The sequence below is a fragment of the Phyllostomus discolor genome, chromosome 6 (assembly GCF_004126475.2).
Source record: "Phyllostomus discolor isolate MPI-MPIP mPhyDis1 chromosome 6, mPhyDis1.pri.v3, whole genome shotgun sequence".
NCBI classification, from domain to species: Eukaryota; Metazoa; Chordata; class Mammalia; order Chiroptera; family Phyllostomidae; genus Phyllostomus; species Phyllostomus discolor.
In genome coordinates, this window is record NC_040908.2 from 75,994,055 (window position 1) to 76,009,584 (window position 15,530).

General features: G+C 42.4%; 1 protein-coding gene across 7 annotated transcripts in view; it reads left to right on the top strand.

The window, feature by feature from the left end:
• TBC1D8 (TBC1 domain family member 8) overlaps positions 1-15,530 on the top strand; it is a 122,443-nt gene that overhangs the window by 92,040 nt on the left and 14,873 nt on the right. For all 7 annotated transcript variants that reach the window (XM_036028369.1, XM_036028368.1, XM_036028366.1 and 4 more), the window contains 9 exons: positions 1,690-1,897; positions 3,235-3,429; positions 4,237-4,413; positions 5,290-5,440; positions 8,199-8,413; positions 9,381-9,784; positions 10,491-10,620; positions 10,764-10,862; positions 11,433-11,501. In XM_036028369.1, the coding sequence (XP_035884262.1) occupies positions 1,690-1,897; positions 3,235-3,429; positions 4,237-4,413; positions 5,290-5,440; positions 8,199-8,413; positions 9,381-9,784; positions 10,491-10,620; positions 10,764-10,862; positions 11,433-11,501 (1,648 nt within the window). The remainder of the gene's footprint in view (positions 1-1,689; positions 1,898-3,234; positions 3,430-4,236; positions 4,414-5,289; positions 5,441-8,198; positions 8,414-9,380; positions 9,785-10,490; positions 10,621-10,763; positions 10,863-11,432; positions 11,502-15,530) is intronic.

The following is a 15,530-nucleotide window of genomic DNA, read 5'->3' on the forward strand; positions in this document are numbered from 1 at the left end:
AACACTGAGTTATTCCAGAAGGGCAGGAGTGGTGGCTGCAGGCTTTCTGTTTAGCACAGATGGGAAGTTCTCACATTCTGAGCTAATAGAGAGCCCCCCTGCCTGAGCTTGTCACACAGCCCATGTGTGGGGAAGCATTTGGCCTTGAATCAGCTTTAAGCCTCTGACACATAGGGGGTATGTGTAATGAGGAACATGAAGGAGTGAGAGCCAGTGTGTGAGACCTGACACAGTTCTTTCCAAATGCATTCTAAAAGTTATGGGGTAAGAGAGAGGGGGAAATTTGTTTTTGATACATCTTTACCTAATCTAAGAGGGACAACTCTAATTCTGGGTTTGTGGAAAAATAAGAGAAGTACTTACCCTTAAGTACTTCTAGCAGGGGCACGTATGGGAAGCAACCAACTGATGTTTCTGTCTCACATCAATGTTTCTCTCTCTCTCCCTCTCCCACCCCCTTCCCTCTGCCATATAAAAATCAGTGGAAACATGTCCTTGGGTGAGGATAAAAGAAAAGATAGGATGACTTATGGTACCTTCCTCTGCTATTCTCTAGCTGTGGCTGTGCAGGCCAGAAGTGTGCACAGTAGGTAATAGTGAATATTGTTGGGTTGTTGGCCTGGTTTCCATCCTGACAGGGGCATTTCTGCCATGGCTTACAGGCCTGAGATCACTTGCTGCTCATATTTTGAGAGATAATTCACATATTTTACAATTCACACTTTTGAAGGATACCATTCTTTACTGGTTTTCAGTATGTTCACTGAGTTGCACAGTCATCACTGTGATCAATGTTAGAGAGTTGTCATCAACCCAAGAAGAAACCTTATACTTGTGAGCAGTCACTCCTTATTTCTCCCCCTTCCTCCAGCCCTAAGCAGTCACAAATTTGTTTTGTCTTTATAGATTTGCTTATTCTGGAAATTTTGTATAAATCGAATCAGGCAATAGGTAGTCTTTTATATTTGGGTCCTTTAACTTAGCATAATGTTTTCAAGGTTCATGCATGTTGTAGCATGTATCAGAACTTCATTCCTTTTCATGGCTGAGTAATATTCCATCGCAGGGTATATCACATTTTGCTTATCCATTCATCAATTGATGGACATTTGGATTGTTTACAGTTTGAAGCTATAATGAAAAATGCTGCTATGAAGATGCATACATTTTTGAGTGGACATATGTATTCAGTTCTCTTGGGTATATACCTACAAGTGGAATTGCTAGGTCATTTGATGATTCCACATTTAACCTTTTGAGGAATAGCCAGGCTGTCTTTCAAAGTGGCCACACCATTTTACATTTCTACCAGCAGTGTATGAAAGTTCCAGTTTCTCCACATCCTCACCAATACTTGTTATTATCTGACTTTTTGATACTGGATTTTTATACAATTGTTTTATGGTAATTCCTGGTGTTACTTAAACTTGAAAAGATTGTATATTTTGGTCTCTGGGTTTGTCACATTACTTCTGTGCAGAGGCAGCCCATTCAGCTTTGTGTCCTTGTTCCAAAGGTTGGCTGTGAAGTGGAGCATGTGCTGCTGACTCCTGCAGGAACTGTACGGCACAGCACCTTTTTGTATTCATTTAAATAATAGATTGTGCCAGTGGGTTTACAAGTGTTTTCCTTTGTAATGGAGTGTGTTCATTGTTTCTGCCTCTTTATTCTGTCTCTCTCCTTCACCAGGCATCTGGAAGCTAGAGCACAGAATGAATTCTTCCGGGCATTCTTCAGGTTGCCGAGGCCAGAGAAGTTGCACACAGTCATGGACTGTGCTCTGTGGACACCCTTCAGTCGCTGTCACACTGTTGGTCGGATGTTCACCTCAGATAGTTACATCTGCTTTGCCAGCAAAGAGGATGGCTGCTGCAACGTCATCCTTCCACTCAGAGAGGTAGGGAGGGGATCCCACCTCCCTGGGAGATGGCAGCCAGTGGGGACCTCACTGCTGGCTAAGGCTGGGTATCTAGAGGGAAGCATGGCCTGAATTTGACCATTGCCTTCTTAGCTGTTGCTTTTTCTGTTACTGCTGTGGCAACTTGAAATTTTTATAAAAGTGATTGGGGAGAACAGGACATGCTGACCTCCACATTATCAATAAAGCTGTTATTTAAAAGTACTGCCTAGCAATTAAAGCTTTATGACAGCTTTTAGTCATGCATACTCCCCTTTCACCCACAAAAGAGAAGAGAAAAAAAGATGACCTACAAAAAGCATCCCTTCTGAAAATAAAGGTCAAATTGTTTGGCTTTTATATACTCCTGAAATCTTAGTTGAAAATTTAAAAGTGTTTCCATTCACATGGATCAGGCCCCTTCCTACTATACAACGCCATAATTCTTCTCTTGGAATTGAGAGCAGCCCGAGTCTACTTCTGGCTCTGACAGCTCATCCTGTGGTCTCAGGGCATCCCTGCCATGACTGTACCCACAACTCCATTACAGTCAGAACCCCTGTCTTCCTATTGTGACATCCTGACAAGCACTTCTTCAGAAAAACTCAAAATTTCTTCATTCCTGTGATTTCATATCTCCATGTCTTATTTTGGCAGCAGGTGTCTTCATTTCACAAATATTCTTACATAAGAGTGGAACAATCCACTTGTCTTATATACTTATTTTTTAAAATTATGATAATATATACATAACAGCATTTACCATTTTAGCATGTTTAAATGTTAATCAATGACATTAAGTCATTCATTTTGTTGTGCAGTCATCTCCAGAACATTTTTTACCTTCCCCAACTGAAACCCTGTACCCATTAAGCAACACCTCCTCATCCCCCTTCCCTCCACGTCCAGTCCTTGGCAACCACCATTCTACTTTCTGTTTCTGTGAATTCAGCTATTCTGGGTACCTCATGTAAGTGGAATCATACAGTATTTGTCCTTTTATGACTGGATTATTTCACTTAGTGTAATGTCCTCAAAGTCCATTCATGTTGTAGCATGTGTCAGAATATCTGCCCTATTTATGGCTGAATAATAGTTTCTTGTATGTATAGAACACATTTGGTTTATCCACTTGTGTTCAAGGGTGGCCACTTGGGTTACTTTCACCTTTTAGCTATTTTGAATATGCTGCCTTACATACTTTTAACCTCTGTCCCAGTTCCTTATTGTAGTTATTTGTTTTGGCCTTCTATCTTGGGGTATTTCTGAGGATGTAATTAAATGTCTGCTTCCCTTCTTTTTTGCTGTACCTTTTTGTGTGTAATTTCTTGTCACAGGTTGTGAGCATTGAGAAGATGGAAGATACAAGTCTGCTGCCCAACCCCATCATCATTAGCATCCGCAGCAAGATGGCCTTCCAGTTCATTGAACTCAAGGACAGAGATGACCTGGTGGAGAGTCTGCTCATCCGGCTAAAGCAGGTGCATGCTGACCACCCTGTGCATTACAGCACCTCACAGGATGATGACATGGTATGATCTTTCAAAAGAGTAGGATTCCACACACTGAAAACCCCTTCTATTTTTTTTTACCAGTTCTATGGCAGCAGTCTGCAAAAGGGAGTGCACATAACAATAATGCACATGGGTACAACAAGCATATGTCAGACATGATGTGGCTTTTATATCAGTTTGGCACCATTTCTGATGCACTGGGTGTCCTAAGTAGGTGTTCCACAGGTTAGAGGGGTCTCCAGGCAGATTAAAGGGGTTGATAGGTGTGTACCCCACAGGTTAGAGGGGCTAAAGGGGCACTCTACTCACAGGTTACAAGGGTCCTCCACCACCCCAGGTTGGAAGGGGTGTTGTTATTTGGGGGCAGGAGTAGTGTGCTGAAAGAGAAGCTTCATTGTCTTTGAGGGTGGACAGCTACAAAAATGGACCTGGTCTGCTGGAACCTAGTCTTTTGTACTTACACACCCATCCTGGACAGGGAGGACCAGAGATAATTTTCAGTACCCTAGAACTGTTTTCTAGAGATAGTCCTTTTCAGTCTGGAAGCTAAGGGAAGATGAGACTGCACATGAGGAAAGGTGCTTTCCTAGTCCCCATTAGATATGTGCCCTGGGTGCCATGAGCAATCTCATGGGCACATTGCAGTGTAGACTGTACTCCTTCCTGAGGATCAAATCCACTGGGTTTCATATTAGTCTCTTTTTCCTTTGATTCATAAATCGACATGTTTGAATTTGTTATGCTCATGCCTTCAAAGGCAAGATGAAGATTGTCCTATAATTAAAGCAATGACTTTCTTCTTTCTCTCTCTCCCCCTCTGTGCAGATGTCACATGTGTTTCATTCAACAAGCATGTGCAGTGGCCACAAGTTTAGGGATCTTGAAATGATATCTTCTCAAAATAGTGAGGAAGGTGAAGAAGAACAGAGCTTGCAGCAGCACCCCCAGGCCCTGAAAGCTGTCTTGGAGCAGTCAGGCAGCCAGAGTCCCGACACTCGAATGGTGGGTGCATACTCTGCCTATCCCAGACCTCACAGAGTTTGCATGGGTATGGCTTCCCAGCCATCTGACTCACTGTGGAGCTCAGCATCTAGGAGGGTGGGTGTGTCTGGAATAGCAAGCTTCCCTCTCTTTGCCTCCTTGGCCCAAAATGGGAGTCCACTGATGCCGCTGCCTGGGCACGCATGCATGTGTTGAGGATGTGGTCACATAGTGGAGTCTGTGTTCCCAGAAAGTCTCTCTTTTTATCGAGTAGGATCTGAGTATGCATCTTTTTATGGTATTTCTTTTTTGTAAAGATAATTAAATAAACATCTTATTAAAAGAAACTTAAGTTTTCTGCCATCTAGCAATTATTTTAAAGGGTTTTTAATTGCCTAGAAGAGTAGTATCTTGTTTCTGATGGTGAGAGCAATGTGATTTTTTCAGATTTCAGTTTTTCTTCTGGCTGTCAGGAAGTTCATGGCAAGTTTTGATTCCCCCTTGTTCCTATTTGTCCCCTTAGCTGACCTGTGTTTCGGCAGCTGGTTCCATATCAGCATCCTTCCTCTCATGCCTCCCATTCTGACCTCACCCTCCCATCTGCTTTGGGTTACTTTTGTCTTAGGACAAATATTTTCTTCCTATCCACTTTGCCAAGGAAATGGCATTTTATTGCCTAAGTGCTCCCACTGGGCTCTCAACTTCTGAAGGGCTGGTGCTCTGTATTGTTCCCCTTTACATCCTCAGTGCCCAGTAGAGGTTCAGAAGTACTATTTGCTGAAGGAGTTGCCTGTCACTGTTAACAGAGGTGATGTTCCTGTATTTTGGATTGTAGATGGGCTGCACTGGAAGTTGCAGGTGGGCTTCTTTGTATATTAAGGATGTTTCTATTTTCAGTCCAGAGAACAGATAAAATTAAGACTGTGGAATGACCATTTTATGGAATATGGCAGAACTGTATGTATGTTTCGCACAGAGAAGATCCGGAAGCTTGTGGCCATGGGGATCCCTGAGTCTTTGCGTGGTAGACTCTGGCTGCTCTTCTCAGGTAAGTGGTTCATGTGCCTCTAGGCCAAACATGATTTCTGGAGCAGACTCAGAAACACAGACTGAGGTCTGAGCAGTGTGTGTGTGTATCCTAGATTCTTCCCGTGATGTTCCCAACCCAGACTTCAGAACCATACTGTGACAACTGTGGGGCCTTGGTCAGACTGCCTGGGCGTCTGGTCATCAGTGTCCTCCTCATCAATGTGAAGTCTGGCTGACGTGATCTCTTCTATTTTAAAAAGGACTTTGAGCCTTGACTGGTGTAATTCAGCTGGTTGGGCATCATCCCATAGGCCAAAAAGTCATGGGTTGGATTCCTGGTGAGGGCATATGCTTGGGTTATGGGTTCATTCCCAGTTGGGACGTGTATGAGAGGCAACCAATCAATGTTTCTTTCTCATATCTGTGTTTCTCTCCTGGTCTTTCTTCCTCTCTTCCCCTCACTTTAGAATCAATTTTTAAAAAATAAGTTTGAGTCTATATGTAATCCTGAGAATTCTGTTAAATACCAACCCCCTGGAAGGGAAGTGTCTTTAAAGAGCATGCACTCTGAAATATACTAAACAAAACAGTCTTTATAAGGTGTTCACTTGCAATGGTGTTGAAATAAATTCCTCAGAGTACACTTTCTATTAGCTCCTCCTTCCTAAAGACACTTATGTCTCCAAGAGACAGAATCACAGAGATATCTCCTCTGTGTTTTCTCCTTCTAAATCATTTGACCTATTCAGTGCTGCCTTTTTGGTGTCAGGCCCCAGGCCTCTCCCTCCCTCTGCTGTTGTTTAGTGCTGATGGATGGGCTGAGACTGGAATCAAATTTCTTCAGAGACTCCGGAGCAGGCATTCATCTGTCTCCACATTGATCATGAGCCATTTTGTCTCAGTTTGTAGAGGAGCTGGGCTTCGAGCAGGAAGGGTAGGGCCCTGTTGTTCTGTGGTGTGACTCCACCACAGAGTGCTGAGGGAGGCATGGTGAGGAGTGTCACTTTTTCCAGGTAACTTGTACTGTGTACACATCAGCAGTGAGGCTGGGCATGTGTGGGTACCTGTCCTCTCATTACTTGGTTATCCTGTTCCTCCATCATGGTAACTTCTCACCCCCAATTATCTTGCTTCTCCTTCCTGGTCTCTCCCCCAAAGTATCCCAGCCCCTTTCTTATCTAGTCAGAGGTACCCACATGTAGAATTTGGGCTTTCTGGCACACTGGGTGCATTTCCATAGTCAGTGTCATGGATACCTCTCTAGCCACTGTTCACCCAATCACAGGCTGAGTCTCCCCCTCAGGCTTGTTTCTGCAGCTGCCTACCCAAGACACACCATAGAGACAATTTTTTTAAAAAAGTTAAAAGTGTCTTCTGTATTTTTATCTGTAATAAAAACAATCTGTGTTCATATTTGAAAAAAAATATGGAGGAACAAGCAAAGAAAGTAACATTACTCAAAAATCTAGCCACCTAGAATGGTTTATGGTCTTCCAGGTGTCTTTAATGAACATATTTTATATATGTGTATTGTTAGCTCTCCATATCCATATGTTTTGCATCTGTGAATTCAACTAACACAGATCAAAAATACTCAGGGAAAAAAATCCCAGAAAGTTTGAAAAAGTGACACTGAACTCACCATGTGCCAAGCACTACACTAAATCCATGTGAATGAACTGATGTGTAGGAACACAGTGCTGTAGCCTATATGCAGATACAGGTTGTATGCAAATCCTACACTATTTCATAGAAGGGACTTGCATGTCCACAGATTTTGGTATCCATGGGGATCCTGGAACCAATCCTCCATGGATACTGAGGAATGACCATTTACACATATGCTTTTTATTAAGAAAATAAGTGCTGAGTCAGTTCATATAGGGCTGCCTTTTCATTCCAGTGATAGACTGTTTCCTTTGGTGGCAGAAGAGTTGCTATAGTGTTTAAACTGTTGCTAAATAAGTGATAACTGTTAATATAAAGGACAGTTGGAGAAGGGCATAGTCCTAAACCCAATAAGAATTAAAAACATTAACTAGTGGTTAAAGGCATAACTGGGCCCTTGCTGCTTCCCCTGCCTTTTGGGAACCTGTCTGCAATGGGCTGGCAGCAGTTTCTGGGAGGGAACCATAGCCCCACTGAGGGAAGGCTGACCAAAACCACAGGTGCCCTGATACTGGCTGGTGAGTGACGAGAACTTTCAGAAGGTGTTGGTTCTCTTATCCCTGATGTCCCTGCTGTCAGAGGCCTGGGCAGTAGTTTGGCCCTGGGTGAGCTGTGCTTGTCCATCTTGCACATCATGAACACTGCAGTCTCATGCTGGCTGCTGTTGGCTCCTTAATAATTGTTAGCATTACTTAATCATAATGGCATCTTCTCATGAGATTTACACATTGGTGCTCAGTAATTTCTTGTTGAGTTAATGCATGGAAAACTGTGTATTTGTACATACATATAAGTATATATGTATACACATAAACACATCAGACACTTCCTGTTGCTAGGGAATACAATTTATGAAGACCATAATAATAAAAGTGTTTCTAGTATGTGTTTCTAGTTCTTCGTATAAGGTTATTCTTAGAAAAGCCATGTTCTTTCTTTTTTGTTTTTTGACAGAAATGAAGTCCTTTTTGTTGTATGTAGTCTCAAAATATTTCATGTCTTTCAAGAAATGAGACCCTACTGAGGTTCTCTGACAGGGCAGGTGCCCTTCCTATGTTTACACTATCTTGGTAATCAACTCTCTTGAAAAATTACTTTTAAATCATTAGATGCTGTAACTGATCTCGCCTCACATCCTGGTTACTATGGTAATCTGGTAGAGGAGTCCATGGGCAAATGTTGCCTGGTGACAGAGGAGATAGAACGGGACCTGCATCGTTCCTTACCAGAGCACCCTGCCTTCCAAAACGAAACTGGAATTGCTGCTTTGAGGAGAGTTCTGACGGCCTATGCCCACCGGAACCCCAAAATTGGGTACTGCCAGGTGAGGTGTGTGCTGAGGAGAAGAATCCTCTAGTCCACATCCTGTGTTGACCACTTAGGCCTCAGGGTCTGTGATTTCTGGCCATCTGGTACCAAGGACAGTTGTGTGAGGCTACGGGCTTGGTCCCTTTCCCTAAACAATTCATCGAATGAGGCCAAAGGAAGTTACCTTCATAGTGTCATACAGCCTGATCATTTAAGATTAGAAAGCTTTCCCAGGGCCTAAGAAGAGCATCACATGTGCTCAGTCTACAGTGGAGGAGGTGCTGTTTTCATGCATCTGCAGGCCTCCACTGATGGGTGGCGAGGATAAAGCTGCTATGGAACTCTGTCTTTCTAGACCTCTAGGACTTAACAGGGATTGTTTTTTAAATAGCATTGCTATTTGGGGAGGAAAAAGATGTTTGGGGCAGGTCGCTTCCTTCAGGAAACATGAGGGGTGGAGGTAAGATGTCCTCTGAACAGTCCCTGAGGACTCAGGAAGTTTGTTTAGTTTACTCAGGGATGTGGTAGCCAAGCACAAAATAAACACCAGCAACAAACAACAAAAATCCCCCAGCCTAAGACTGGATTAGAGAAGATTCTGACATTTAAAAATACAAGATTTCACACTTTGAAGAAGCAAAATCAGTGGGTGGATGACATGTGTGTATGTGTGTATCTGTCAGAACATAAACACAGAAAATGGATGGATTTAATCTGAGCCTGAGGTGTGCACCACAGCTCAATCCAGCATTGCTAGATGGGGGCAGTAATGGAGTGGTTGTTGACTTCTCAGCCTGGTATCTATACCTTGTGAGGACCAGGTTGATAGGACACATGGTAAATTCCACTGCATGAAGGTCAGTGTGGTTGGGGCACCCTGATCTTGACTTTTATAGGTCATTTGGACTTCTGTGTTTTTTAACTTCTCTGTGTTCCTGTGTGGTCTAGTCAGTAACTGTTCCTCCTCTGTGAACCCTGAGCAGTCCATGAACATCCTCACCTCTGTCTTGCTGCTGTATGCCAAGGAGGAGGAAGCCTTCTGGTTGCTAGTTGCTGTGTGTGAGCGGATGCTTCCTGACTACTTCAATCACCGAGTCATTGGAGCACAAGTGGACCAGTCTGTGTTTGAGGAGCTTGTTAAGGAGCACCTGCCTGAGCTGGCGGAGCACCTGAACGACCCATCAGCCCTGGCATCCATCTCGCTCTCGTGGTTCTTGACTCTGTTCCTCAGCATTATGCCCCTGGAGAGTGCAGTGAACATTGTAGATTGCTTCTTCTATGATGGGATCAAAGCCATCTTCCAGCTAGGGCTAGCTGTGTTGGATGCCTGTGCCAAAGACCTCTGCAGCAGCAGGGATGATGGCCAGGCCTTGATGGTCCTCAGCAGGTGAGCCCTGGTGCTGTCTTTGGCTGACTGGGGAATGGAGTGGGCACCAGCTGCAACTCTGTGAGGTGGACTATAGGAGGGGGCAGCAGCAGGTGCCCAGGGGAGCTGTTACTGGAAGGTTTCCTTCCACCCTGCTGTTTGTCACCCTGTAGGTCTCTCCAGAGCCTGTCCCTCAGGTGGCACTGTCAACTGCGTGTGCTTGAAGGTGCCATCTTCCCTCATCCTCTCTACCAAGTAAGGGAGTCCAGGAAGAGAGGGTTATCAATGGTTTTCTCTGAGGAAACTGGAATGTCTTGAGTGTAGATGGACTTCTAGTGGTCTTGAGTGGGGGGAGGCAGGCACTAGGAATTGTTGGCTTCAGAAAGCCAACTGAAGGTTTCAGACATTTTGTGTGTTCGGCCTGGTGTGTCTCACTAGGCTGAGGACTGGAACCCAGGCCTGTTACAGCTGAGGGTAAATTAGCTGACAAAGGTTCCCTTTTAGAATGTTGTGATTTACTTCACTGGAGAGTCACAGATCCCTGGAAACCCACTGGTGGAGCCCAGATTGACAAGTCTGGCTTTATGGAAGTCTTCCCATTGTTTGGAGACAAATGAGCTATGTTTGAAAGTGCTATGACAAATGAGCTATATGTAACATGTGTCATAGCCCCTGTGACCCAATGAGGGTAATAAGCCTGTGCTTTAATGCTGAGTGGTATATTCAGGTTTTTGGATCACATTAAGAATGAGGACAGCCCTGGACCCCCAGTTGGCAGCCATCACACATTTTTCTCTGATGACCAGGAGCCCTATCCTGTGACTGACATTGCTGACCTGATCCGGGACTCCTATGAGGTAACTGGCCCCTGTCCCATCTCCACCCACCCAGTGGAAGCTTGCTGGGGAGATGGGCTTGAGGGAAGTTTCCAAGGCTGCCTCTTGTGTCCTGTGTATATAGAAGGGATTCTGTGAGTGCATGCTTCCTTGTTTCCCTGCAGAAATTTGGAGACCAGTCTGTGGAACAGATTGAGCGCATGCGCTATAGGCACAGGATCCGGGTCCTCCAAGGCCATGAAGACACCACAAAGCAGAATGTGGTGAGTAGAGGCCTCCTTAACATAGTGGCTCAAGACAGGTGCTGACCTGTGATGTCCCTGTTGGTCTCTAATATAAGAATGCCAGGGGTTTTTGGTATGTTGAATTAAAAACTTAATAGAGGTGACACGGTATAGCAAGAGCATGAGTTTCAGAGCCAGACACATTGTGAGCCTCAGGTTCCCCAGTTGTAAAATGAGGATAATAATACCCACAGTGTGGGATTAAAGGAGGTAGGATATAGAAAATGCCCAGCACACATGGCCTACAGTATTAGTTGTTTTCCAGGAGGAAGTTATTGCGCAAACTGTCTTTGCTAGTGTTGAACTTCCATTAGAACTTACAAGTGTTTCTGGAAGCCCCAGTGTGTGAATCAGAAAGGTAAGGATAAACTCCTGCGAAAGTTCCCATAAGGTGATCTTTGTGTCAGAAAGAAGCAGACACTGATCCTTCAGAGATGGAAGTTGGTGCTAGCACCTTGTGTCCCACACTTGCAGGAAGAGCCCCTCATGTCTCTGACCCTCCAAATGCAGACAAGCTCTCACTCCATTCCTGTTTTTCCTTTCCTCAAGCTCCGTGTTGTTAACCCAGAAGTCTCATTTCTCCTGGAAGACCTTGAGGAACTCTATGACTTATTCAAGGTATGAAAGTCTGGGAAGATGAGGGAGTGTCAGGCCCAAACCATTGTTTTTAGCCTGCCGGTGGTGATGTGTGGAAGCCAGAGGGTTTTGCCATGTGCTTCTCTGAGGCAGCAATGCGTGGAGCTCCCCATCTGCCAGCCTTGACTGCTCCAAGCCCACATACCAGTGCTGCTGCTGTTCTGCACTAAGTTCCCAGTCTATGTTAGATGGAACAGTGACCCTATTGAAACTATCACTTCATATACTTTTTAATTACTTATAATTCAACCCACAATACACATTCACGTATATTTAAAAAAATATTTATTTATTTTTAGAGAGAGGGGAAGAGAGGGAGAAAAAGAGGGAGAGAAACATCAATGTGTGGTTGCCCCTCAAGCACTCCCTACTGGGGACCTGGCCTGCAGTCCAGGCATGTGCCCTGACTGGGAGTTGAATCAACGACCCTTTAGTTCTCAGGCCAGCACTCAATCCACCGAGCCACACCAGCCAGGGCAATACATACGCATATTTTTATGTTTATATGGCTGGTATGCATGCTATTTCATATTGTATTTTCCCTTGATGCTGTTCTTAACATTATTCACTGTTGCCACATAGTGTTATTTTAAAAAACTTTATATTCTATCTAACTGGTAATAATATACTAAACCATATTTCTATTATTTGCATTTTAAAAAATATTTTATTGTTTATGCTATTATAGCTGTCCCAATTTTCCCCTTTTGCCCTCCTCTGCCTAGCCTGTCCCCCATTTCCAGTCAATCTCCACACTGTTGTCCATGTCCATGGGTGGTGCATATATAGTTATTTGACTAATCCCTTCACTTTCTTTCATTCAGTCCTCACCTCCTTCCTCCCCTCTTACAGCTGTCAGTCTGTTCCATGATTCTGGTTCTCTTTTGCTCATTAATTTATTTTGTTCATTAGATTCCTCTTATTAAGTGAGATCATACGGTATTTCTGTTTCAACAACTGGCTTATTATTTAGGTATTTAGGTAGATTCCCAGGTCTTGCCACTTAACTCATGCTGCAAAGGATGTTTGCAAGTGCCTTGCTAGAAAATTTCATGCTCGAAACAGCAAATAAAAATGGGGAAGAGGCTCGGACACATTGATTCTCTGTTGACACCCCAGCAGTGAAGGCAGGTCGCCATGATAGAAAACAAGTCCAGCTTTGGAGTCTGGACTCCAAACTCTTCCTGGTGGGAACTCTGAGCTGCTGTCAATTGTGAATCTAGATTGTCAAGATAATTGGCATAGTGATAAGTCCCAGCACTTCAGGGACTTTTAAGCAGAGTCTTAGTGGTTGTCTGAACCCTGGTGCACTGGTCGTGGCACATTGTCTGCAGTCACTGAAATGGGTTGTTGGTGTTTAGATTCCTGACACTTCTCATTCATAATAAGCAGGATGGATGTGTTGTGAGAACTCCTCACACCCCTGTCTCCTGTAGACGTCACCTATTTTCAAGTTTTATAGTTTCTTCCATTGTATGAATCAAAAATACAAAGTGAAAGGTTACTTGGTGTCCCAATGCTTCTGACTTTCTGGAAGGAAAAATACAGAATACTAGAAACATAAAAACAGGTAAATGAATGTGTTGTTTAACATATAAAGTCTTTCATTTATTTGGGGTTAACAGTTCTCAATTTGAGAGAATAAGAGACATCACAATTTGAATTTATATAATTTAAAAGATTGCTTTGCCCTGGCTGGCGTAGCTTAGTGGATTGAGCGTGGGCTGCAAACCAAAGCATCGCTGGTTCAATTCCCAGTCAGGGCACATGCCTGGGTTGCGGGCCAGGTCCCCAGTGGGGGCCGCATGACAGGCAGCCACACATCAATGTTTCTCTCTCTCTTTCTCCCTCCCTTCACATCTCTAAAAATAAATAAAATCTTTAAAAGATTGCTTTAAATTTATAATAAAAGATAAATTTCATTAAGTACTAACCATGTCATCTTTAAAATAAAGAGTTTTTTTTCTATATTTTGTTTATTTAATTTTTTAGAGAGAGAGGGATAGGGAGGCTGAAAGGAGGGGAGAAACATCAATATGTGAGAGAAAGTTGCCTTTTGAATGCCCCCAGTGGGTACCTGGCCTGCAACCCACACATGTGCCCTGACCGGGAATTGAACCAGCGACCTTTAGGTGTGTCCACTGAGTCACACCAGCCAGGGAATAATACAAAGTTTTTAAATAAGATAGTTAGGGCTGTTTTTTATTTCCTGTTTCTATGATTCTTGAGAATGATGTGGTTGTTACTTAATGAAATTTATTTTCATATTTGTAGTTAATCTCATAAGTCTTTCATTTTTGTAGGTGTAACTACAAATATAAGCTTAAAAACTACAAATACAAGACAACTTTCAAAACTTACCTCCAAAGGAAATTCCAGTAAAATAGTGTCATCATCATGGTGTCTTATTCTGGTGTACAACCTAGGTGCCTCCTTTATGAACCCTCCCCAGCATCTTCCTTCCAGACTCAAGTCAGCATCATGTCCTCCATGACAAGCCCTCTCAGACTTTCCTTTCTCCCCATCCTCCTGACCTTCTCTAAATTTCATTGGCTTCCATAGTTGGACTTCTCGTATTTTAATACTTAAGTACTGTTGGGTATAATGTCCTCTAGTTGGATTTTACATGCACCTCTTGTCTTTTGAATAGAAATATCATTTTGTCAAGGGAAAGGTCCATGAAGACATACTTCGTTTTATAAATATGTGATAGGTTCTTAATAAGAAGTCCATTCCTTTTATTGGATCCTTCACTAAGCCTGGAGTGTACAGATGTGACCCTTTTCCCTATTAACAAGAAATAGTTCTTGATCATTATCTTTACATACTATTTCCTATTAAAGATGAATAATGTGGTTGGTACTTAATCTATTTTTATTGTTAATTTAAAGCAATCTTTTTTATCCTTTAATGCAGTTCTTTTATTTCCTTTCATTTTATCAAGATACAATTAATTGATATATAACACTGTATAAGTTTAAGGTGTATAGCATAATGACTTGACATACATTATATTGTGAAATGATCACTAAGGTAAGTTTAATTAACATCCATCTTCTCATGCAGATACAAAAAGAGAAAAGAAAAAAAATGTTGTTTTTCTTGTGATGAGAAGTTTTGTACCTATTCTCTTAGCAACTTTCAAATATACCATGCAGCAGTGTTCAGACAGTCATCATGTTGTACACCACATCCCCAGTATTCACTCATCTCATAACTGAAAGTTTGTACTGTTTTATTACCTTCATCTAATTCTCCCACCGACCCCTCTCTGGTACTCACAAATATGACTTCTTTTTCTATGAATTTGTGGGTTTTGTTTTGTTTTTTCGATTCCAAATATAAGTGAGATAATAGAGTATTTGTCTTTCTCTATCTGACTTATTTCATTTAGCATAATACCCTCTAGGTCCATCCATGTTGTAAAACAAGTGTTTAAATTACATAAATTCAGATTTGTGACATCTATTTCCCATTCTCTCAAATTGAGAATAGCTTCATTAATCTTATCTCTCCAAGTAAGATGCGAACAGTCTGACCCATAGTCGGAACCATAGACTATTCCTAGAAACACCGGGATCTGAACTGAGCTCTGTGGAATCCGTCAACCTGCTCTTCTTCATGATCAGTTACATTCATTCACTGCTGCTGGATTATTAGGCCCTAGAGAACATTTGCTTTTTTAAATATCATTTTCTTACCATAATATTCTAAGTAAGACTTTTTATTTTCAAAATTTAATTAAAAATGCAAAACAAAGAAAATGAAATTATACTTACTCTTACCATTAAAAAAAGAAAAAGTAAACTTTTAAGCAAAAATGAAAGGATCTTATCCTATGTGCACCTACAATCCTATCTTGTACAGGTAATTACTGTTCACAAATGACACGTTTCTTTCCTGATTTTTTACTCTGTAGACACACACACCCATACATGCTTTGTCCACACAAAAGTGAGATTGTTCTACAAATAATGGCCTGCTGTTTTTTCTAGATCAATAGCTACAGCT